Source organism: Crocodylus porosus, unplaced genomic scaffold, assembly GCF_001723895.1.
Source record: "Crocodylus porosus isolate Cpor-Errol unplaced genomic scaffold, CroPor_comp1, whole genome shotgun sequence".
NCBI classification, from domain to species: Eukaryota; Metazoa; Chordata; order Crocodylia; family Crocodylidae; genus Crocodylus; species Crocodylus porosus.
In genome coordinates, this window is record NW_017728950.1 from 32284056 (window position 1) to 32307901 (window position 23846).

Consider the following 23846-nt stretch of genomic DNA (forward strand, 5'->3'; position numbering starts at 1 on the left):
CTTACTTCAGGTCTTGCACATGGCTATCTTGAAGGGAAACAAAATCAGTACACCTCCTAAATATGAATGCTGGAGGAACTCCATAACAGCATAGCAAGAGTAGTCCACGTGTCCAGGCATTGTTCTGTATTATTAATTTGTGAAGTAGTTTTCCAAAAAAAGTATTGTTATAGCCATTGGTATCTGGCTCTGTAATGGCTGTTTTTGGGAAAACATTAAAAGAGGTCAATTAATGTAGCTGGTCAGATTTTTCATGCTAAAATTTAGACTGGAATAAGGAATTTAGTATTTTAGGAATTAACAAATTTGCACTATTTGCAAACTTTTGTAATGTATTAATAAAACTGCAGATGTGTATCTCATCAAGTCTGGTATTGATGGTTTATTTCCTGAGAAGTTTTCCTGAATGTCAGGATGGATTAAAATCTGTGCCTTTTAAACTGTCTTTTTAAAAATTAAATGCAATATTGATAGCGTATGTCAAAACCTAAACTTGTAATTTATTATTCATTCAAGTAATGTTACCATATTTACTTGAATAAAAGTTAATTTTTTTCCTTCAACCAACATGGGGAAGAAAACCCTATGTCATAAATTCGCATATAAGAACCTCATTGCGTAGCATTAAAATGTTGCCAAAAGCAGGATGTACTCATTAATGGAAACCAGCCATAAACCCACCAACACTAAGCATGACTATAAGGCACATGGCCCACATTGGGCAAACGTGGATAGTAACCTGTGAGAAGAATAGGTCAGTGCCCCTCATCTGAATAAGATTTATGGTATTGCCCATTAAGTGCAGTCCCCTTCAGCACCAGCTCTTTTGACTTTGCATATATTTCAACTTCTTTTTCATTCCCACAGCAGAGCCGTACCTTTCTTTTCCATTTTCAGTTATTCCTGGTTCTTTGCCAGTGTTAACAATGTAGCAAACTTCATGAAACAGGGCCCCAAACAGTTGTGGAGAAGACTCCCTCTGTTGCCTCCTCTCTCAGCCTGACGCATGTGAATAGTGTGGCCCTGCCCTTCATGAGGCCCAACCAGGCTGCCATATGCCTCATCTGCATGGAGGCAGACAAGGTTCTTTGGGTAAACTAAAGTTGGTCTAATAAAAGATAACAGATTTACCCAAAGAACCTTGATTGCCTATGTCCGTAGACCATCATGGCTACAACCTACACCCATCATCTACATAAAAATATTTGGGGCATTGAAAGACTTGACAAAAACTCTGGTTCCAGTCATGACTGGGGGACTAATTAGCACATGGATCCTGGTGGGGGGGGGGTATGTGGAGTACGTGCATACTAAGCATTGCTGATCTGTGGAGTCCCCATGGCTTGAAACTGTTGATTTGTGGTGAGGCTAGCCCAATGAACTCAGTGGTACATCATGAGTCTTGGCTTTGGACTAATGCATCTTTTGTACTATATATACATTAGGCCTGTGTGAAGCAGCTAGTATTTGTTTTGGATTCAGATTCAGCTGATTCGGGGGACAGTGATTCAATTGGGTGATTCCAATCTGTCCCGAATCGATTGAGCCGAATTGGCCCCATCCCCCACCTGCTCTCAATGGCTGCCCCTTCCGCTTTCCCAGCTCCTTGCCCTTTAACAACAACAGCAACAAAGCCCCGATTCACTGGCTGCTGCCAGGCGAGGGGGGCAATCCCTGCTGCCCCATGCTGCGTGGGGGAGGCTCTGCCCTAAGCCTCCAGAAACCCTGAGGCTGCTGCAGCAGCTGGTGATTTCAGAGTATGCTTAGTAGGGCTGTGCAACTCTTTGGTCACTGATTTCAATTCAGTGGCGATTCGGTGTGATTCAGCGGCCAAATCTCTGAATCAGCAGACCTTTTTATCTGTCTGAATCTAAGCGGAACCCTCCAAATTGATTCAGAGCGATTAAATGATTCGGCTATAGACACAGCATTAAATGTTGTTTCTACATACCTCAAGGTACCAGGCAGCTTGTGAATGCTGAGGTGCTGGGGCAGACGGAGCATCCCACGGGAGCATGGGGTGGGAGGGGGTGTCCCAGTGCGCTTGGCAGTGGACCAGAAGCACTTCTGGTTAACTTCTGGGTCCACCAGGGAGTGCCTGAGAGACCCTCTGCTCCCTGGCTCAGCGACTGGTATCTCCTGGGTTGGGGGGGGTATGTGGGGTGCCCCCATGGTTGATTGCCAAGCCATGGGGGGGGTGTTTCCCACATGCTCGGCAGCTACTTCTGGTCCATTTCCAGGTCCACTGCCAAGTACTCCGGGGGGGGGTCCCCCTGTGTTCCTGTGGGATGCTCCATTCCCCCCCACCCCCCATCGTAGTATTCACAGGCCACATCGTAGTATTCACAGGCCTGGTATGTTGAGGTATGTAGAAAAACCGTTTAAAGCTGTGTCTATGGCCAAATTGCTGATTCTCCAAATCAGCACAAAATCTTCAGGTTCAGATTTGGCCAGATTGAATCAGGACGGTGATCCGAATCAACGAATCAATCGTTGTCCCCAAAGCCGAATGTGAATCTGAATAGAATATGGCCCGTTTTGCACACCCCTAATGCTAAGCCAGTGCTAGGCATTGGAACTGATTTATACTGGTTAATGATTATTTTAGCTGAGACTAGTCATGGTACAGAAGGAAGGATGAAACATTTGTAGGGGGAGTGGTATAAATGCCTGGATGGCTGTATAGGCGTTGTATTCATGTTTCAACCAAGAGGCTGATGGTTTGGTCACTTTTGCATATCCCTATCTACCCTTAAAAACTCAGCTGCCATTAGTAACCCACTGTGCCTTTTTTCATTTGTATATAGCAAGGTAATAATTATCTTTTGGAATTCAGTTTTACTGTAACTTATGCCTAGGCCCTTGGGGCCTGCTAAACTCAGTGACTGCAGTAGTTTTTAGTGGAGCTATCTTTAAAGAGTATTCCAAAGCTGAATGAGAGTGAAATTAACCTGGCTGTTAGATTCCCTGAAATCAATATTGTTTTGGTTTTGCTTATCAGGTATTACAGTTAATTCCTAGTCAGTTTCAGGTGTAATTCAAAGCATCAGTTTTTGATTTGCAAAGGTTTACATAGTTTTGTCTTGATTGCTTGGGGGAACATCCTCTTTTAGTATGTTCTATAGCAGCAGTTGTAATCAACTGGAATGAACAGCTTAACATCCAAACACTCACGGCATGTGTTTTTTAATGAAGGGTCCTTGTCTCTTGAATTCCCTTTTCCCAATAATGGCTGAGGCATCTCTTCAGTGGTACACTTCAGGCATGTGATTTTAATTTTTAATAATATGCTTAAGTTCATCCTGATTCAGAAATGCATATTCTTCAGGGAGACTCTGCATTGCAAAAGCTACTTCTACAGATGTTAATACGTAAACTGAACACATGCTTCTTCCCATGTGAAACATGAGCTTAAGTACCATTGACAAGATGGAACTTAAGTTAAACAGGTAGTCAAAGGCCGTGTTGAATCACAGCCTTAGTCTGTCTGCTGGCCTCTATGCTTTTAAACATTTTTGCAGGAAGTAATTCAGTAATGTGAAGCCTTTTTCTTTCTGAAAAGTTTAACTACTATTTTTTCCTGTTTCAGAAGGAAAAGGGGCAGCATGAATGTGATTTATTTCATTTTTTTTTAATGATTTGTTAAATTGGTTAGGTAATTAAAGGCATGGTTGATGTTTGAGAATTTTTTTTCAGTGAAAATGTTTTCTGTTCTGAATTTCCACACTACAAAAAAATTCAAAAGTTTTTAAGCAACAGTTTTTGTAGGTATTAATCACAACAGGGATAGATATTTGTCACTATGTAGTATTAAGGGTTTGTTAGCTTTTAAAAATTGATCCTGGAAAGCACAATTCATTGTGAAGAATGCTGCTCTATTTTACACGTGTTGCTGTTGTGCATTATGAAAAGATGCAATGCCTTATAAACATGTTGCTACTTGTGCAATCAGGTATATCAATCCAAAATCATTCCTCTTTTGTATTGCTTAAATCGGGGGTTTTTACTGGGTAGCATGAGTCAGATTGGGGTAGAGACATGCATAACAGCAGCAGATAGGACTTAAATTATTATTTAATAGAGTCCTTGCGTGTCACTTAGTGATGCCTATTTTATGCAAGACATGATCAAATCAGTTTGCATATTGTTACATTCTGTTCCTCTGCCTTTTATAGTAGAAGAAGCAGTAGATTAGTTGTCAATGTAATACAGCTAAACTCACAGTAGAATTTCAGTAAATTGAAATGGAACCAGTCAGAGTTGTGTGGCTACCCAAACAATTTAATTTGCATTTTTCTTTGTTCCTGAAGTGTTGTTGTGCAATAAGCAGTGTGCATTATGGTACAGTAGGAAGTGTGGTGATATAAGTGTAATAAATAAGTGGACCATTGTCCAGAATACCTTTACTAATAATCTTGCATTTTGTTTTTCAGCGTGGATCTGACGAGCTTCTTTCTTCTGGTATCACTAACGGGCCTTTTACCATGAACAATTCTACTCCAGCTACAGGTATTATTACTCTATCATGCTTTTAATGTTCTTCTATGTAAGTGTGCTTTCAGGGGTTTTCTGCTTTTTTGTTTCTGCTCATAAAATGGTTACAAAAGAAGTTTTAGATTACAAGCAAAAGCTACTGCAAAGGCCATAGAAACTTTAAGGGGAAAAGGACTTTACAGAAGCTTTAGTCAGAACTGGTGTCAAGGAAATCTAAAATTTCACTAATACCATGGGTCAAGTGTTATTTATTCTTAATAGGTGTAATTAAACTAGTAATCTGTGAGAGATTTTTATAGCCCTTAATTATCTTCAGCATTTCAAAATTTGGGGGGGGAATTTAAGTATCTGGGCATTCGTAAAATTATGAAGATATAGGATACTCAGTTCTAGCATTTGCTCACAGAATTTCTGAACCTCAGAGAGGTATTTCATCATAATCAAATTAGACACGCATATAAGTTTGGAAAATTTTTGCTTGATTTCTTTTCTGTTTCAAATAGGTGTAGCAGTGGACGTAGTCTTTCTGGACTTTAGGAAGGTCTTCGACACTGTCTCTCACCCCATTCTCATTAAGAAATTAGGCAACTGTGGCATCCATGCCTACACAGGCAGATGGGTCGCAAATTGGCTGCAAGGCCGTACCCCGAGACTGGTGGTGGATGGGTCTTTTTCGACCTGGAGGGATGTGGGCGTTGGGGTCCCCCAGGGCTCAGTCCTTGGGCCTGCACTGTTCAACATCTTTATCAGCGACTTGAACGAGGGGTGAAAAGCACCTTGTTCAAATTCGCAGATGACACTAAAATGTGGGGAGAAGTGGGCGCGCTGGAGGGGAGAGGGACAGGCTGCAACTAGATCTAGACAGGTTACAGGAGTGGGCAGATCAGAGCAGGACAGGATTCAGTGCTGACAAGTGCAAGCTACTGTACCTGGGGAGGAAGAACCAGCACCATACCTACAGGCTGGGGAACTCCCTTCTAGTCAGCACAGAGGCAGAAAAGGATCTTGGTGTCATTATTGATTCCAAAATGAACATGGGCCGGCAGTGTGGGGAGGGAATCAGGAAGGCTAACCACACCTTGTCATGCATCCACAGATGCATCACAAGCAGGTCGAAGGAGGTGATACTCCCCCTCTATGCAACACTGGTGAGGCTGCAGTTGGAGTACTGCATCCAGTTGTGATGCTTTGATCCGCGTGGGAATTGTTACCTTTTGGGCTTGGAGGATCGTCTCCTTACATGGTAGATATGTTCCAGATTCCACAGTCTGACAATGGGACAGTTTAACAGAAGGGAAAAAAAGGAGTTCCCTCCCAGCCCCATGCATTAACCAACAAAGCCCAGAAGCAAGAGAAATACCCCTAGTAGAATACAGGCACAGGTATGCCCAGATCATCCCTGATCAGTGGCTATCCAACATTCTTGAAATCTCTAGTGCTGGAGAGGCAGTCTGTTCACTGCCTCACTGTTCTAACTGTGAAGAAGTTTTCCTGATATCCAGTCTAAACCTACTTTGCTGCGGCTTCAGGTCATTGGTCCATGCAGCAAGAGGGGAAAAAAAGGTGTTCTTTCTTTCTCTTGTATGGCAGCCCTTCAGGTATTTGAAGGCTGTCATCACGTCTCTTCTTAACTGCCTTTTCCACAAACTGAACATACCTATTTCCTCCAGTCTCTTCTCATATGGCGTGCCTTCCAATTCTTTATCATTTTTGTTGGTACCTATGGACCCTCTCTAACTTCTCCATGTCCTTTTTAAAATGTGGAGGCCAAAATTCTACAGAATACTTTAGATGAGGCCTATCCAGTGCTAAGTAAAGGGTGCCTTACATCTAATGTTCCTGTTCATTCAGCCAAAACCTGTTTTTGCCTTTCATGCAGCTGCATCACAATGCAGTTTGTGTTCCACCAGGATTCCTAGAACATATTCCATAGTGCTACCATCCAAAGAGGTGCTCCTATTCTCCAGCATGTTTGCAGTCCTTCCCGAGTTTGTGTCATCTTCAGTCTTGCTCAAAAAGCGTTCAGTGCCACCAGCCAAATCATTAATAAATGCATTGAATAGCTCTGGGCCCAGGACAGACCCTTGTGGGACTCCCATTCTGGCATGGATCCATTTATATTTACCCATTGCTTGCAGTTATAAAGGCAGTTGCCCATCCATCGTATAGTAGTTCTGTCTAGTTTGCATTTCTCCCAATTTATTTTTGAGAAGATGGGGGGACTTGAATCACCCTGACATCTACTAGGAGGGCAATAATAGTAGTGCACAGGCAATCTAGGTGCTGGGGACAACTTACTGATGCAAGTGTTGGAGGGGCATGCTGTTCTTGACCAGCTGCTCACAAACAGTGAAATATCAGTGGGGGATGTAGACGTGGATGGCAATTGGGGCAGCAGTGACCGTGAGATGATTGAGTTCAGGATCCTGACAAAAGGAAGGAAGGAGAGCAGCAGAGTAAAGATTCTGGACTTCAGAAAAGTAGAGTTGGACTCCCTTAAGGCGTAGGATCCCCTAGGAGGCCAGTCTGAGGGAGAAAGGGTACTAGGAGAGCTGGATGTATTTTGAAGAACCTTGCTGAGAGTGCAGAAACAAACCATCCCGATGTGCAGGAAGAATAATAAATATGGCAGATGACCAGCTTGGCTTAGAGGAGAACACAAAAAGGAAGCTTACAAGAAGTGGAAGCTTGAACAGATGACTAGGGAAGAGTATAAATATTGCTTGGGCATGCAGGGATGAAAACAGGAAGGCCCAAATGCAGTTGGAGTTAGCAAGGGATGTAAAGGGTAACAAGAAGGGTTTTTACAAGTATGTTAGCAACAAGAGGAAGGTCAGGGAAAGTGTGTGTCCCTTACTCAAAGGGATGCAAACTAGTGACAGATGATGCGCAAAAGGCTTAAGTACTCAACAACTTTTTTACCTTGGTTTTCACTGGCTATTATCTTTCAAAACTCATGGCCATTGGACAACTAGAAAAGGGCAACTGTAATGCCAAGTTTAAGAAAGGGAAGAAGGATCCAGGGAACTACAGACCAGTCAGCCTCATCTCAGCCCCTGGTAAAATCATGGAGCAAATCCTCAAGGAATCCATTTCTAAGCACTTGGAGGAGAAGAAAGTGATCACAGGAACAGTCAGCATGGATTCATTAAGGGCAAGCCATGCCTGACTAATCTGATTGCCTCTGTGGATATCGGGAGATCAGCGGACATGATGTACCTTGACTTCAGCGAGGCTATTAATACAGTCTCCCACAGCATCCTTGCAAGAAAGCTAAGGAAATATTGGTTAATTGGATGAATACACAGAAAGGTGGATAGAAAGCTGGCTGGATCGTCAGGCTCAACTGGTAGTGAGCAATGGCTTGATGTCTAGTTGGCAGCCTCCTGGGGCCAGTTTTGTTCGGTATCTTCATTAACCATCTGGAAGATGGACTGGAGTGAACCCTTAGCAAGTTTCTGGGTAACACTAAGCTGGGGGGAGTACTAGATATACTGGAGGGTAGGACTAGGATATAGAGTGACCTAGACACATTGGAAGATAGGGCCAAAAGAAGTCTCATGAGTAGTGTTCCATATTTTCAGTTTTTATTTAAAAAAAAAAAAAAAATTCCAGGAATTTTTCAGGGTTTATTTTCCAAACATAAAAACAGGGTTGAAATCAGGATAAAAGGAAGAAAAGGAAAAAAAAATTGGTTTAAATCGGGGAAAATAATATCTTCCCATGGCAGTGAGGGAGGGAGAGAATAAGGCTGGGACTAGGGAAAGGGGGTGGGGGCAGCCCCTTAGTAGCTTCTGGGGCTGCAGCAGGGAATGAAGCGGAGGGAACTGTCCGTGGGTGTGGGGCAGGGGGCATGGCTATTGCTGCTACATCCGTGCCAGGGGGGCTGTGCTGGGGTATTCCCAGGGGGTGCATACCCCCAGATCTGTGTGTAGGATGAGAGCAGGCTGCCACTGCAGGCTGGGGCCAGTGGTAGCACCAGGTTCTTCCTGGTGCTCAGGGCAGGCGTCAGCCTGCTCTCATCTGGCATGCAGATCTGGGGGTACACGCCCCCCAGGAAGAGCCCAGCACAGCCTTGCAGCCCTCCCTCTGGTGCACATAAAAGCAAGAGCCACGCATCCCCACTGTGCTCTGCACCCGCTGACTTACAGGTCCCTCTGCAGCTGGTGTCGGCTGTTCCTGGGGCCGCTGCAGCAGGGGCTGGGGTGAGTGAGAACCGGCAGAGCCACAGGGGACATGGGGCGTGTCACAGCTTGTCCCTGCTCACCCAAGCCCCTGCTGCAGTGGCCCTGGGAGCGGCCGATGTCAGATGCCTTCACTATGGCACGGTGCCACCCAAGGGCTGGAGGGAGGGAAAGGAGGGACACCCAATCCCAACCCCAGCACCAGCACCTCCTGCCTCGACTGGGGTCAGAGCTGGGACCCCTGCACCCCTTGTCACTGGCTCCAGCCCTGCAGGCCTGTGCAGAGCACCTGGGTGCAGCACCCACCACAGGGAGCAGGGCCAAGCTCTCCTGCCTGCCCTCTGCTCCCCCCGGGCTGGATTCACAGTTCCCAGTGCCTGGAGCCTCTGGGGTGCAGATGGGACCTACCTGCCCTGGGATCGATTGCCTCTGGTCCCTTCCACCTTGCCTGGGGTCAGAGCCAGGAGCCCTGCAACCCCAGGCAACGGCTCCAGCCACCCCCCCTCTCCGTGTGCAGCTGCTGCCATACCCTTCCTTCCCTCTTGGCCCCACATCATACTGGAAACCTGTGCCTTGAGTAACCAGCACTTTTAACTTACTGGCACCCCCACCCAACCATTCCCTACTCATGCTGGTTCACAGGGATTTTTACTGTACCTGGTAAAATTGACTGAACTGAAAAAACAGGTGTAAATCAGTAAAAAAAACAAACAAATAACTTCGATAAAAAAATCGGAATTTATTGGTGAAAATTGGTAAAAACTGAAAATGCAGAACACTGCTCATGAGGTTCAACAAGGACAAGTGTAAAGTCCTGCACTTAGGATGGAATAATCCCACGCACCACTACAGGTTTAGGACCAACTGGCTAAGCAGCAGCTCTGCAGAAAAGGACCTAGGAGTTGCACAGGACAGTAAGCTGAATATGAGTCAGCAATGTGTCCATGTTGCCAAAAAAGCTTGCAGCATACTGAGCTGTATTAGTAGGAATATTGCCAGATGATCAAGGGATGTAATTATTCCCTTCTGTTGTGCACTGTTGAAGCCAAATCTAGAGTGTCCAGTTTTGGGCCCCCCACTACAGAAAGGATGTGGACAAGTTGGAGAAAGTCTAGCAGTGGGTAACAAAAATGGTTAGGGGGCTGCAACATGTGACTTCTGAGGAGAAGGTGGGGAACTGGGATGATATAGTGGCAGAAGAGAAGATGAAGGGGGGGATTTAATAGCAGTCTTCAACTACCTGAAGAGGGGTTCCAAAGAGGATGAAGCTGGACTGTTCTCAGCGGTGGCAGATGACAGAACAAGGAGCAATGGTCTCAAGTTGCAGCAAGGAGAGTTTAAGTTGGATATTAGGAAAACATTTCTCATGAGGAGGGTAGTGAAACACTGGAAGGGTGAAATTCCCATCCTTGGATGTTTTTAAGACCTGGCTAGACAAAGCCTTGGTTGGGAAGATCTTGTTGGAGATAGTCCTGCTTTGAGCAGGAGCTTGGACTAGGAGGCCTCCTGAGGTCCCTTCCCACCCTAATTCTGCATGATTCTATGCTTGTAAGGACATGTGAGACTTTGTCAGAAACTTTGCTGAAGTACAGATATCCTGTACCCACTGCTTTCCCTTTATCCACTTTTAGTGTCAAAGAAGATCAAATTTGTTTGACATGATTTGTTCTGAGTAAGTCCATGCTGGCTGCTTGTACTCCAGAGGCTTGCAAATGTCATTCTTTAGGATATGCTCCAGTAACTTCCCAGGTATTGATCTCTACTTCTCCAGGTCCTCCTTTTTTGCCTTTTTTAAACAGCGGCACTATGGTGGCCCTTTTCCTGTCTCCCACAGCTTTATGAAGATCATTGCCAAGTGCTCTAAGATCTTGTGTGCCAGTTTTTTCGGGACCCTGGGATGAAGTTTGTCTGGCCCTGCTAGCTTAAATTCATTCAGACCCATCAGAACTGCCTGACTCTTTATTTTATCCATCAACTCTTATCCATCAACTTTCATCCATATAACCCTTATTGGCTTTCTGGTTGCAGTCTAAATTTTTTGTGTGAAGACTGAAGCAAAGTAGCTCTATTTAAAACAGGACTGTCCAACTGGTGACCTGAGGGCTGCATGCCCCCCCCTCCCCCCTGTGTGCGCACTGTCAAAAGGTTAATATGTGGCCCACGGGCCCTGGTGGCCACGTATCTTGCTGCTGTACAGCCCAGGGTAGTTATGTGCCACTGGCACAGTCCGCATATTGTGCAACCACAGTGACTGCACGCTGGTGCCGAAGATAGAGCTTTGATTTAAAACAAAAGTCAAAATACTTTCTAACTTGAAGTTTGAAACTTGAAGTTTGAGGTCTTGTGATGTCTGTTTAAATGTACTTTTTGATGAAAAAGGCAATGCATAGTATCTCAGTCTCTTACTCTGTGCTTTGTCATCAGAAATATCCTTCCCTTTTCAGTTTCCTTCAATGTTGTGTTTGAGAGATGCCGTTTTGGAGGCTGAGAGACTATCCAGCTTTAATTTTTGTGATGTTGTCAGCATCTTGTTTAGATCTCCTTAGTTCAGTCAGTGACTTCTGGTTAGAAGAGAAAGAAACAAGAGTTTTCCAGATGTGGCTAGATGGGATCACTAACTAGACTACTAGCCAAGAGCTAAAAGTTGTTGTGCTGTCTTGTGTAAACTGGAACCTAATGCCATGAGTCTTCAAACACTGGGGGTTATCAGGTTTTCAGCTGATTATATTGCTGCCATATGCCAGAATACATTTCTGCTGTAACCCTGTAACCTGACAAGACTTTTGAATTCCAGAACATGTTTTACCATCTAGAATGGTACCACTTCTTTCTTTTGCTAAGTCTCTTATTTCTGATGGAAATTACTGTCATTCCAGAAATGGACGTCCCTTGGATGGATGTTTCTGCTACTTTATCTAAGATCCATCTGGTACTGGAGCCTAAAGTGGCTTGCATCTTGTGGTGTCAGTGACTACCCCTTATACTTTGAGGTATAAGTTTCTTCCTGTTATGTCTCATTTAAAATTTTGTCTATATCATTATTCTTGCATAGCAGCAGAGTCCCTCCTCCGGAGATTTTCTTCTTTACCTAGTTTGAATGCTGGGTATAGTCTTGGAAGTAGACTGATGTTAAGACTTGACATCTGTCGTAAGAGGGGAAGGCGGGGAACATTTCTTAGCACATACCCTTCACATAAGGGTGCAGTCATTGCTATCTTGGTGTCAGTGGAATTATAATTTCTTTTTCTTCACTCTGGCTCTCAATACGGTGGAAGGTGGTTACCTTTTCCTCAGCCATTTCATCAAGAGCTCTGTGTCAGTGGGAGGAGAAATCTTGTAAAGAACATGAGAATCAGCATGTTCCATTGCCCCTATCTTTGCCATCGCTAAGTAAAGCTGTGATTAGTTTCACATCCTCAGTAGACTCTTTTCAGGGTTTTGGATGAGTTCCCTAGAAGAATAGCAGGCAGTTTTGAGATTTCCCTCTTGAACTTTGTGCCTGTTACCTCAAAGCTGTTTAGACATGCTTGTTAATAAGGGTACTCTTGAGCACATTATGGATATATGGCAGACTCCAGGATCTACTTTGGTGATATCTACAAGGACAGATGGGGAGATGCCAAGTCACATTAAGGTTTCGGAGTACTTCAGAATATGAACCTGGTCCCTGAATCTTTGCAGTTGACAAGATGTCTGTTACCTGGAGGAACCCTCCCCCCATCTTCAACTTGTTACCTGGAGGCAAGGTCTTCATGAAAACAGGTTTTCTTGGAGAGAGAAACTTACTCCTTTTTTTTAGTTTTCAAATTCATATACTGCCTATGAAACCTTGTTGGCTTAACAAAGTTAGCAAGATGCTTTGCAATGATACTAGTTTCTACAATTGGCTGAAAAAGTTTGTAATGAGACCAGAGAGTTACTGAGGTCTGTGACTACAGAAGATCAGCTGGTGACAAAGCGAGTTTTGCAAGACTCCTTGCCCCCCCTCCCCCCAGTACAGTGTCACAGCTCTCTAGTGGTCACTGCAGTAAGTCTGTGAAGAACATCATAACTCTACATGTGACAGCTTGTTGGTTGACTGGTTATATTCTGTGGTTTAGATTCTCAGCGGCAGCACAGACGCTTTGATCCAGCTGCTGCTAGACAGATCTTACTGTGCAACATGGAAATGTTTTTTATTGTGGTCTCTTTGTAGACATATTCAGCCTTTGGACAATCCTCCGTTTTGAGCTGTTGCCTGCATAGACAAAATAATAGGATTTTTCAGTTGGCTCTTCTAGCATTCTGACAGGCTCCTTTTCAAGGTCATTCTCTTTTTCCCCTCCAACCCAACAGTTTGTAAGTTTTTTGAAGAGTCTTTTTTATGTTTCTGCCAGTTAGAGAGCTTTTCTGTATGTGAGGTTTGAATGTAATGCTTCTGTTGTTAGTGAACCCATGTTATATATGATCTTTGTTAAGAGATGTTTATGGATATTGCTTTGGCTTCTCAGATGAATCGGATGCAGACTTTGATGCCAAACTATCTATACACAGTTTTTCCTTAAGAACAGTTAATATCAGGCCCATTTGATGTTTTTACCAAGCATAATTTCAACTTTCAGATAAATTAAGGTAGGCACACACCTGACATTTTTTTCTAAACCTTTAAACTCTCCTGCAGAGGCCAAAGTCTCCGCTCTCAATATTCTTAAAAGTATGTGCTTTTATTGTTCTAGAACATAGCATTTTGTAAATAATGTAGGTTTTATGAGTTTAGAAATAAGTCTAAAGGGCAAGCTGTTTCCCCTCAGACTCTCTCAAGTAGTTACAGAATAGGTTGAAATTTCCTTCTCATCAAATAAACTCCTCCCTTGTCCCCTCCTCTTTATGTACACCTTTAGAGGGCTCAGTCAACATCACTGCTTCTTTTTAGGGGGGTTGCTATTTCTGAGATTTGCAGGACAGTTACTTGGAGTTCATTTCACATATTTACCAATTTAAAATTCCATTGTGGGTAGCTTCTTGATCAGATGCCTGGTTTGAAAACACTTTTTACGTTTATTTTGATAGGATTCTGATCACTCACCTCCTTGATGTGACTGGTAGTTATACACCTACATTGGAATGCATGTGGACAAATACTCAGAGAAGCTAGTTGACTAACAGCAGAAGTGTTGCACTTGCCCACTCTCTCCCCCACAACTCCCTCCGGGCTTGATCTGGACCTACTTCTAGCGGTGGGCCAAGAGGTTTTGGGGAGTTGCAGAGGTTAGTGCAGCTATTGCTTATCCCACAACCACTGGAATGGGTCCCTAGCCTGACTCCATACCCCAGATTGATCAGTGGGTTCTCCCCCTGAATGTCTAGATTCTTCAGGGGCCCCACAGGCCACCTCTAACGCTTGTGACTTGTAGCAATTACATTTCTTAGAGATGTGTTTGTCCATGTGACTTCTGTGATCTGTCTTCCTTCCACACTGTCATGGAGTTCTTGGGTTTTTGTATTATTGACTGGATTGAGAGACTTACGATATCTCTGCCCTTTATATCCTTGTAGTTAGGGGGCACAAGGTGCATACATAATCCAGTAGGCACTGGTTTTACTTTGCTAGAGTTTAGAAAGGTTGTTTCAAACTTAAGATGCTGGGGAGCAAGTAAAAACGTTACAGGTCATTCTTCAGTTTATGATGTACCTTAAGAAACCAAGCTCTGCTATGGCCGGCTATAAGAAATATAAGACACTTTTTGCCAACTGCTCACAGCTGATGGCTTATAATAAGACATTTGTAACATTACATATTATATAATACACAAAATGAACTTAAAACTAGAGGTGCACCGTTACATTGGTCCCATATTGGATTGGCACTGATATAAAGAAAATTGACTGCATCAGCAGTTGGCTTTTTTTTGCTGATGTGGCCAATAAATGCCCCATGCATGCATGCATCCATAGTACAGTATGCAGGTGGCCAGGAGAGCAGCCCAGCAGAGTGGAGAGTAGCTGGGTCCAGCTGGTAAGTCTTTTGTGAGTGGTGGGGTGGGGGAGGGGCAGATTGAGGCCCCAGCAGGGAAGGAGGGATTGGGGCAGGGGCAGGTGCTGCACAGCCAAGACAGAATGGGGGACAGATCTGCAAGCAGCTCATTTGGGGGGGAATGGGGGGAAGAGGCAGCTTCTACCACTGCATGTACCCCAGGTGGGCATGGGGGGGTTGCCCCTGGATCTGTGTGCAGGGTGGGGTGGGCTGCTGCTGAGGGCCAGGCTGCACTCAGGGTGGGCAGCAGCAGTGCTGAGAGGGGGCTGTGGTAAACTTTGGGGTGGCTGCAGCTCTTCGCTTGTAGTTCCCTCCCAGCACTGCCATTGCCCACTCTGAGCACAGCCCTGGCCCAGCCCCCTCACCAGAAATAGCTTGGCACCGCCCTGGCTCCAGCCCGTAGCTGCAGCCTGCTCTTGCCCCATGTGCCAATCTGGGGGCACGTACCCCCCCCCATGTGCTTCAAGGGTGTGTACAGCAGCAGGAGCTGCCCCCCCCCAGCACTCCCCGGATGAGTCATGGCTCCGTCCCTTGCTCTGCCCTGGCTATTCAGCGCCTGCCCCAGCACCACTCCCTCCCTTGCTGCAGGGGCCTCAATCTGCCCCCCTTCCTTTGCCCCTTCTTCCACAACAGACTTACTAGGTGGATCCCAATCTCCATGCTGCCCGGCTGCATATCAATATTGCCCCATATGGCAGGTTAAAAATTGGCCATTGGTCTCAGCCCAAAAACTCTGTTGGTGCACCCCTACTTAAAATCAGTATTCCATTCTAAAATCAAAGACTGATATGTTTCTCTTATTCAGAAACGTTCTTATTCTCTTATTTGTTAGCGCTTTCAGCATCATCTTTACTATTTGTTGGTGGATATTTCTTATGTATAAGCACAGGGGAACAATACTAGCCTTTTCATAATATTAGAAAAAACATAGTTTTAGTTGCTTTAGTTCCTGACTCTAGTGTCTGTTCTAGGTATTTTATAGTCCAGGAGGAAAACTTAACAGTTGAGTGCTAGACAGGAATTAAATGGTATATATTATTTACCATCCTTAACTGCAACTTTTTGTCTTGTTAGTTAACTTGTAGTGCCCATCTTTCAAGTGGAAGAGGAGTAGAGGAGAGTTCTGGCCCTGTAGCTGTAAAAACCAAAAATATGCACAAAGGAAATTGGGAACGGATATAGTATAATAGTACCTTTTAAACTGCTCTAAATGCTGTGTTTTAATCTGCTAATTATAGATTGATTGCTTTTCTTTAGAAGTGCTTATGGGTCAAATTAATTCCACTCAAATGAACAATCCATCTGATTTATTTATCAGTATGATATTCTTTAGTAACTATGTTTTGTTTTTTTGTTTTTACGACCTTATTAATATTCTAGCTAATGGGAATGACAACAAGAAATTTAAAGGAGACAGATCTCCCTGCTCCCCTTCTCGTGTCCTTCATCTGCGTAAAATTCCAAATGATGTCACTGAAGCGGAAGTCATTTCATTAGGTCTCCCTTTTGGCAAAGTAACCAATCTCTTGATGCTGAAGGGAAAAAGTCAGGTATGTAGTTGTGTTTAAGGTTTTATCTAGAGTTGTTTTACATATTGACCATTTTCATATTGCATTTGGCTGACATGATTGGGTCTTAGTTGTTTTGGTGATGTCTTTGGACATAATCAGCTTATTTATGTACTATCCTAGTGCTAAAATGAGTGAATGGAGTGTCTTACATAAATAACTAGCTAGTTAGAGATGGTACTGTTATCCAAGAATCTGTCAAACTCATTAGCAGTATGCTGGTTGCTGAAGTTCAACATGATGGTCCCTGCATTCTACTTCTGTTTTTTAAGGTCCTGGGAATATATATATACTGAAGTCATCATGTGTATATATAAAATGTGCTAAGAATGCTCAGTTTTCTATGAGAAAATAAAATATTAAACCATGACGCATGCGCACACATGCACATATTTTTTATATATTGTGTGTGAGTTTGTAAATGGAGTTGCCCTTGCAGTTTTGGCAACTAGCACATTTTGAAGTTCCATGTTAGGTGTTATGGTATAAGCATAATTCATTATTTAAAAAAACCCCAATAAACCTCCCCCCCCCCCCCCAAAAAAACAACAACAACAAAAAAACCCCAACCCCCAAAAACACAAAAACAAAACCAGCTAAGAATATAAGGCCAATAGTAATTTGGAATTCAGGATCTAAATGTGTTGGGGAAGAAGTGAAATAACGTATTAGGAGAATCCTGTGTTTATGCACTGCTTTACATTTGAAGCATCACTTGATTGGTGTTTTCATAATGGAAGTAAAGCATTTAGAGGTTAATCCTAAAGTAACTGATAGTCTTGAAAGTATTTTGAGAAATGTAGAGTATTTGGGGTCCAAGTACTGATCAGAACACTTTGATACTTTCATAAGAGAATTTTTTGTTAGTAAAGGGAGATTAGTGGGACAAATGGTGCTTCATTTTCTTTGGCAAATATAACAGTTTTTAAAGTTATTCTTTTAACTGCAGGCTTTCTTAGAAATGGCTTCTGAAGAAGCTGCTGTTACTATGGTGAACTACTACACTCCTGTTACACCTCACCTCCGCAGTCAGCCTGTTTATATTCAGTATTCCAATCACAGAGAACTTAAGACTGACAATCTACCTAACCAGGCTGTAAGTATATTGCTTATTTACTAAAAATGAATAGAACTGTACATCGTAATGTTTACCAGTGCAAGCATCGAAGAACTACTTCCAGTTGATACAGATTCAGTAGTCAACTTTGTCTGGATAGTCCTAATTATAATTATTTTGTAATCTTTTTTTTTAGATGGAGACTTGCCACCCTGTGTGTCTGTAAAATGTTTCTTTAAACGCTAGTGATTTCAGCTTTTTTCCTGGAAGTCCGTGGGTGGAATTCGTAACTGGTAGTAGTTAACAAATAGTGCAGTGGCTTCTCACTTGGAATTGGGAAGTAACAGGAGGTGCTTCAACATCAATTTGTCCTGCTTCCATAGGGCACCCAACAAAGAGGTGGTGGCATCTTCTGCCAGGTCTTTGTGTGCTGGTTATTTTCCCATCCTGCATGTGTTCCCATCCTGAGGCAGTCACCCTTAGGAGGATTTCTTGTTATAGAACAGATAGTGACACCAAATGCCCTTCCTTGAAGTAAATTACTTAGATCAGCATAATAAAAATAATAGAAAGAAAAGAGGTCAAATCAATCTCATGTAATTCTTCTAGAAGTGCACTGAATTGGAGAAAGGGGACAGGTCTTGCAGTAGTTTTGCTGGAGAATGTGGACAGATGAACAGGTGAAAGAGCTTCCCTTGTTTCCCTCGTTCATTTGCCAAACGCTCATTTTGATAGAATCTGTAAATAAAATAACTTTGGAATAAAAGAGGGCAAATCTGTATTCTACAGGAAGGCTTCTGAAGTCTTCAGTAGATTTTTGCATCCTTTGGGCAGTGTCATTTTTAAGGAATAGATTTTTTATTATGGGATATGGTAAGAGGGGACAAACCAGTTTAGAAACAGAGGCTAGGACAGAAAATGAGACTCAGACCAACTATACCTCCTCTGTGAAATTTTCATCTCAGGATAAGGGATAATTTCTCTTTCTGGGACTTCTGCACTCATTACCATGCAGGGAGGAACTCTGGAGGATTTCAGAAACTAGCATGTTCAAGCACCCATTAAATGCTGTAGAGAGAGGTTTCACCTTTTCTTGTGTCCTCCAAATCATCCAACCACCTGCAGGACAGCAGCCAGGCAATCTGGAGGAACAGTGGCACTCCAGTGGAGAGTGGTGACTGCAGCAGAAGTACAGGCCAGGCTGGAAGTGGCTTGCACTTGGAACTAAGCTCTGTTAAAGTTCCCCTTTAAGACAAAGACAAGGTTTCTTCCCCACCCCTTTGCTTCTTGCTTTATCACTATTCTGATTGTTGTTCTGTTGATACCAACAGCTTTGGAAGATGTGATTCAGGAGGATCCTCCTAGGGGTCGGTCTAAGGATTAATTTCTCCCTACTTAGATTTCTGGATGAGCTTCCTAGCAGGAAAAAGCACTAATTGTATTTTCCAATCAGCATTCATTGCTAAAAGTGAAAGTGCCAGAGCTGCCTGTTGTCAAGGAGTTACTGTGGCTTATCTTGCTTAGAAAATGTAGTTTCTTGAGTAACTTCAATCCTGCTATTTCTGATCTGACTACAGTACTGTGTGTGTGTGTGTGTGTGTGATCCACCATTCTCTGTTCTAGCATGTTAAGAATTTACCTGTATTCTTGTATGACTCATTCAGAAAATGTACTATTCTAGGAGAGTATAGAGAGGCAACACTGGAAATGATTAATTTGATATTTTCATATTGTTGCTTGGTGGTTTGCTGTGCTGTGTATTTCTGGTGATCAAGACAGAAATTGCAAAGTGGGAAGGACTGTGTAAGCTTTTAAAGAAGTTACAACTTGGTATCAGAAATCAAAATATTCATTTCCATAATGAGATGGTCATAGTGCTTCTGCTGGGCTGCTGCTTTAGGTAGATGAAGTCTTTGGGTAGAAACAATATTTTTTATAGACCAACTAAATAGTTGCAAAGAAGTTATTTGCAAGCTTTCAGACATGCACATCCTTCCTCAGGCAAAAAAATAAAAATAAAAAGGTGAGAGAAATGAAAGATGGTCAGAAATCCCACAGGTATGAAAAAAAGCCAGGCTTTAGGATGCTGCTTTTTAGGAATGCAAATTTAGGAGGGTTGCAGGAACAAAAGCAGGTTATTTACTTGTAAGTATTAGATGTCAGCCAGGCTGGGGGGCCATAAAATCAATATTAAAAATTAGTCCTGGTTGTTGAAATTTGCCTTTTTTTCTTCTTCAGGTTGTGAAGTTTCCATTTCAAATGGCAAAATGTGATGCCTTCCATATTTCAAGGGTCTAGGTGGTAGCTGTGTTGGTCTGAGCATAAAAGGCAGGCAAAGTCTTTGGGCAGAGGTGATATCTTTTATAAGACCAACTAAAAGGTGCATATAGAACCCACTCACAATGTAGATATGAACTCTGAAGTGTCCAGAAGCTACTCTAAGATAATGTGTTGTCCGGCAATTTTAGCTTACCTTTACATTGACTAACGATGCACAAGATTATTTTGAAATGCACAATAAATTAAGAAATAAATAAAATAATTATTGAAGATTTGCCCATTTCTTTACATTTTTGCACTTTTTTTGCTAGTATAGAATAATTTTCCCCTGAAAAATTGAACTCTATTGCTTACCCAGAATTATTTACTGAAGTACAGTATTTTGGAAATAATTCTAAATACAAATATCACTTTCTCTGGATTTTAAACACCTAGCACCCTCATACTTTATTTGTATGGGAATTGCTTGTCCTTGTATTAGTTAATTTACCTGCATGTGTGTGAGCTAATGTCATTGTGTTTCTCCTCCTTTTTCTCAGAGAGCTCAAGCTGCATTGCAAGCAGTGAATGCTGTGCAGTCTGGAAGCCTGGCCCTTACAGGTGCTCCTTCTACTGAGGGTGGACTCCTTCCAGGCCAGAGTTCTGTTCTCCGAATTGTTGTGGAAAACCTCTTCTATCCAGTCACTTTAGAAGTGCTATATCAGGTAAGGAGAGGAAACGAAAGTGTTTGTTTTCATTCCGACTGGTCAGAACACTAGTATAAATCTTGTCAGCTCTTTAAGCCTGGAAATCTTGCATTGGGTGCTTGAGTTGTGAGGGTCGCCACTTCATATTGTTAAATAATTTTTATAGCCCTATGCTGTGTCTTAATGAGTTTCATTCAAAATGAACAGAGTAAATTGCTCCTCTTAGCCATTTTTAGGGTTTCATTCAGTCTTCTTACTCCCTTGTTCAAGGAATTCAGATAGATTTTTGTGGACATGCAACAAACAGGAATGCATTAGTTTTAATTTGCAGAACTTTTGGCAGATATGATATCTTTCATTAGACCAACTAAATAGTTGAAAAAAATGTTTTTATCTGCAAGCTTTTAGGTTCATGGCCTGAAGTTTTACTTTGCCATTTTTATAGCAGTTCATTCCTGAGCATGCAGTAGCTCCAAATGAGTCACGATTATGCAAATATTCTGTGTTATTATCAGGTTTTGTCCTGTGAAGCTCTTGTAATTTTCATTTTATTTGAAATGCTTTTATCTTAGTTTTAATAATTGGGTGTAAATAACCTAATTTATATGCATAATAGGATAAATGCAGTTATATGGTAGTGTATTCAGTTTTTTGGAAATGTGATTATTACTAATCTATAGCCTGTTCTAGCTACATTGCAAACATACAATGAGAATAGACCATAGGTGTGACTAACTTCTATGAATTAGGTTTCTTTCCCTTATCACCTCTTCTGTAGTGCTATACTATATCATGTAGTCACTTTAAGAGCAGGTAACTTGCTTATGGACTTTTTCTTTTCATTATGCTTGTTTTTGTTTTTCCTTAAAATTTATAAGAGTAAATTTTTTAGGTGCTGTATGAAGTCATCTCTGCTGTTTTCATTATTGCCAGTGAAATGTGTAATAATTCCTACTGCACATTTTTAAGAGGTACACTTTCATAGTTAGTCAGGGGTCACATAAAGGTTTTGCATAGCTTTCAAAGATTTTTGTTTGCCTGAATAGTAGTGTTTGCTTCAGCACAGTTTTCCAAAGCCATCATTAGGGTTCTTGACCAGAGTCTGTGTGCTCTCTTTGTCCCATCAGAGGCTTGCCCGCCTCTTCTAACAGTACCCATTAGTATCACATTCTGTTTTTCTGTCTAGGCCTTTACTTCCACATGATACTGATTTAACCTTTGCACTTGCTGGGGAGAAGTAGGGATTACTATGTTCTGGATCTTCAGTTTTACCTGTACTTACGTTATCTTATCAGGGTTAAGACTACACAAATATTGGGACATCATCTATGATTACTTTTTCTTCAAGTATACTGAGAATTGTCCCATACTAATTTGTCAGTAGATGAAGTCTTAAAGGAACTTAATAAACTGAAGAGTAACCTGATGGCATGTATTCTATAGAGTTCTGAATGAAGTCAAATCTGAAATTGTAGAACTACTGAATGTACTATGATATTACTAAAAACTGCCTCCGTGCCAGTGCAATTCCAGTCTATAAATGGGCTGTAGAAGGGGACTCAAGTAACTTTAGGCCAGTGAGTCTAACTTCTGTTCCTGGCAAACTGGTAGAAACAGTTATAATAAAAGGTTGTTCAGAGTATGGAGAGACATTAGCATGGCTTTGTAAAGGGAGGTTGTGTTTTTTGTGGGTGTCAACAAGTGTGTGGATCAGTTCATACACTGCTGTTATATTTAGACTTTCAAAAAATCTTTGTTGAAATTCCGCATCAAAAGCTCTAAAGAGGGTTGGTTTGTCATGGGATTCAAAGGAGGGTCCATTTGTGGATCAGAAATTGGTTTAAGGATAGAAAACAAATAATGGGTATAAATTACGGGTGGCCAGCCTGAGGCACACATTTTATAAGTGGCACAGACAGCCTCCTGTGTGTGACACGTGACAGATCTGGGAGGGAGCGGGGAACGCTGTGACAGGTAGCCAAAAGCAGAGCAACAGATAGGGTAGAAAGCAGGGCAGCAAATTGAACAGGAGAAAGGCATTGCAGAGGCACTCAGAGGATGTGGTGCTTGTGGCATGCCTGCTCCCCCTCCCTCCTCATGACCCCACATTACCCAGTTTGGCTTCGGCTTCATCCAGAAGGACAGTGGAGCACGTGGTGGCTCTGACCCCAGCCAGGCAGCAATGGCAGTAACAGTTCCAGCCCTGGCTCTGTTTTGGGGCCAAAGCTAGAGCTCCAGTAGCTTAATCACTATCAAGTTTTTTGCAGAATTTAATTTAAAACTTAGTTATCTGTTAAATGTAGAGCTAATCAACACAATTAAGCCTAAATAGCTTCTATATACTTTAAAAAATAAGTATGTACTGAAAATTGTCAGAATGTTTTAAATCACTGGCTAACAGTGTTATATGCTTCATTATGCCAAAGTTTGTACAGATGTACACATAAATTTCATAGACATTGGGGCTGGAAGGGACCTTGGAAGATCATCAAGTCCAGCCCCCCACCCCAGGATCAGGAAGTCAGCTAGGGTCAAAGGATCCCAGCAAGATAGATGTCCAAATGTTTCTTAAAATGAGTCCAGAGTAGGTGCTTGCACCACCTCTGGAGGTAGTCTATTCCCCCTTTGGGGCTTGGATGGTAAAGTTTTTCCTTATGTCCAGCTTGAAATGGTCTTGGAAGAGTTTGTCACCATTTGACCTTGTCAGCCCTTGGAGCTCTCTGGTGAACAGGCATTTCCCTAGATCCTGATGTTACATCCCTTATATCCTTATAGGCTCCCCCTTGAGCCAATGCTTTTCCAGGCTGAAAAGTCCCATGGGCTCCCAGCCTCTCATCGTAGGGCCTTTCCTCCTGCCATCTGATCATGCGCATCGCTCTCTGCAGTCTCTCAAGCTTTTCCACATCCTTTTTAAATTGTGGTGCCCAGGATTGGATGCAGTACTCCAGCTGCGGCCTCACCAAGGTCAAGGGCAGCGGGAGGATGACATCCTGGGATTTGCTTGAGAAGCATCTTTGGATGCAAGCCAGAGTTTTGCTTGCTTTACCAGCTGTGACATGGCATTGGTGGCTTATATTCATCTTGAGGGTCATGACTGATTACAAGTCCCTTTCAGTGTGGTTCTAGAAAGTGTAGCACTGCCAAGCCTATAAGCGTGCTTGGGGGGGGGGGAGGAGTTACCCAAGGGGGAGTGCCTTGCATTTTTCAGTGTTGAATGTCATCAGGCTTTCATCAGCCCATTTTCCGAGCCTGTTGAGATCGGCCTGGTTCACCAGCCTATCCTCAGGTGTGGATGCTTTACCCCAAAGTTTGGTGTCATCGGTGAACTTGGCCAGTCTGCTTCTGACACCAACATCTACATCATTAATAAAGATGTTAAAGAGTATAGGCCCAAGAATAGAGCCTTGGGGGACCCCACTGGTTATGGTGCACCATGATAATTTACATCTGTCAATTACCACTCTCTGGGTCTGATCCCGGAGCCAGTTCCCCAGCCATTGGACTGTAATGTAGCTGAGGCTGCAGTTGACCAATTTTTCCATGAGGAGATCATGGGACACCAGA

The 23846-nt window shown here is 42.8% G+C and overlaps 1 protein-coding gene across 1 annotated transcript in view; it reads left to right on the forward strand.

Annotated features, from left to right (window-relative positions):
• The window catches only part of PTBP3 (polypyrimidine tract binding protein 3), a 112783-nt gene that overhangs the window by 57725 nt on the left and 31212 nt on the right, over positions 1-23846 (forward strand). Inside the window, exons 3-6 of the mRNA XM_019554727.1 lie at positions 4434-4509; positions 16072-16241; positions 17209-17355; positions 20136-20300. Of these exons, the coding sequence (XP_019410272.1) occupies positions 4434-4509; positions 16072-16241; positions 17209-17355; positions 20136-20300 (558 nt within the window). The remainder of the gene's footprint in view (positions 1-4433; positions 4510-16071; positions 16242-17208; positions 17356-20135; positions 20301-23846) is intronic.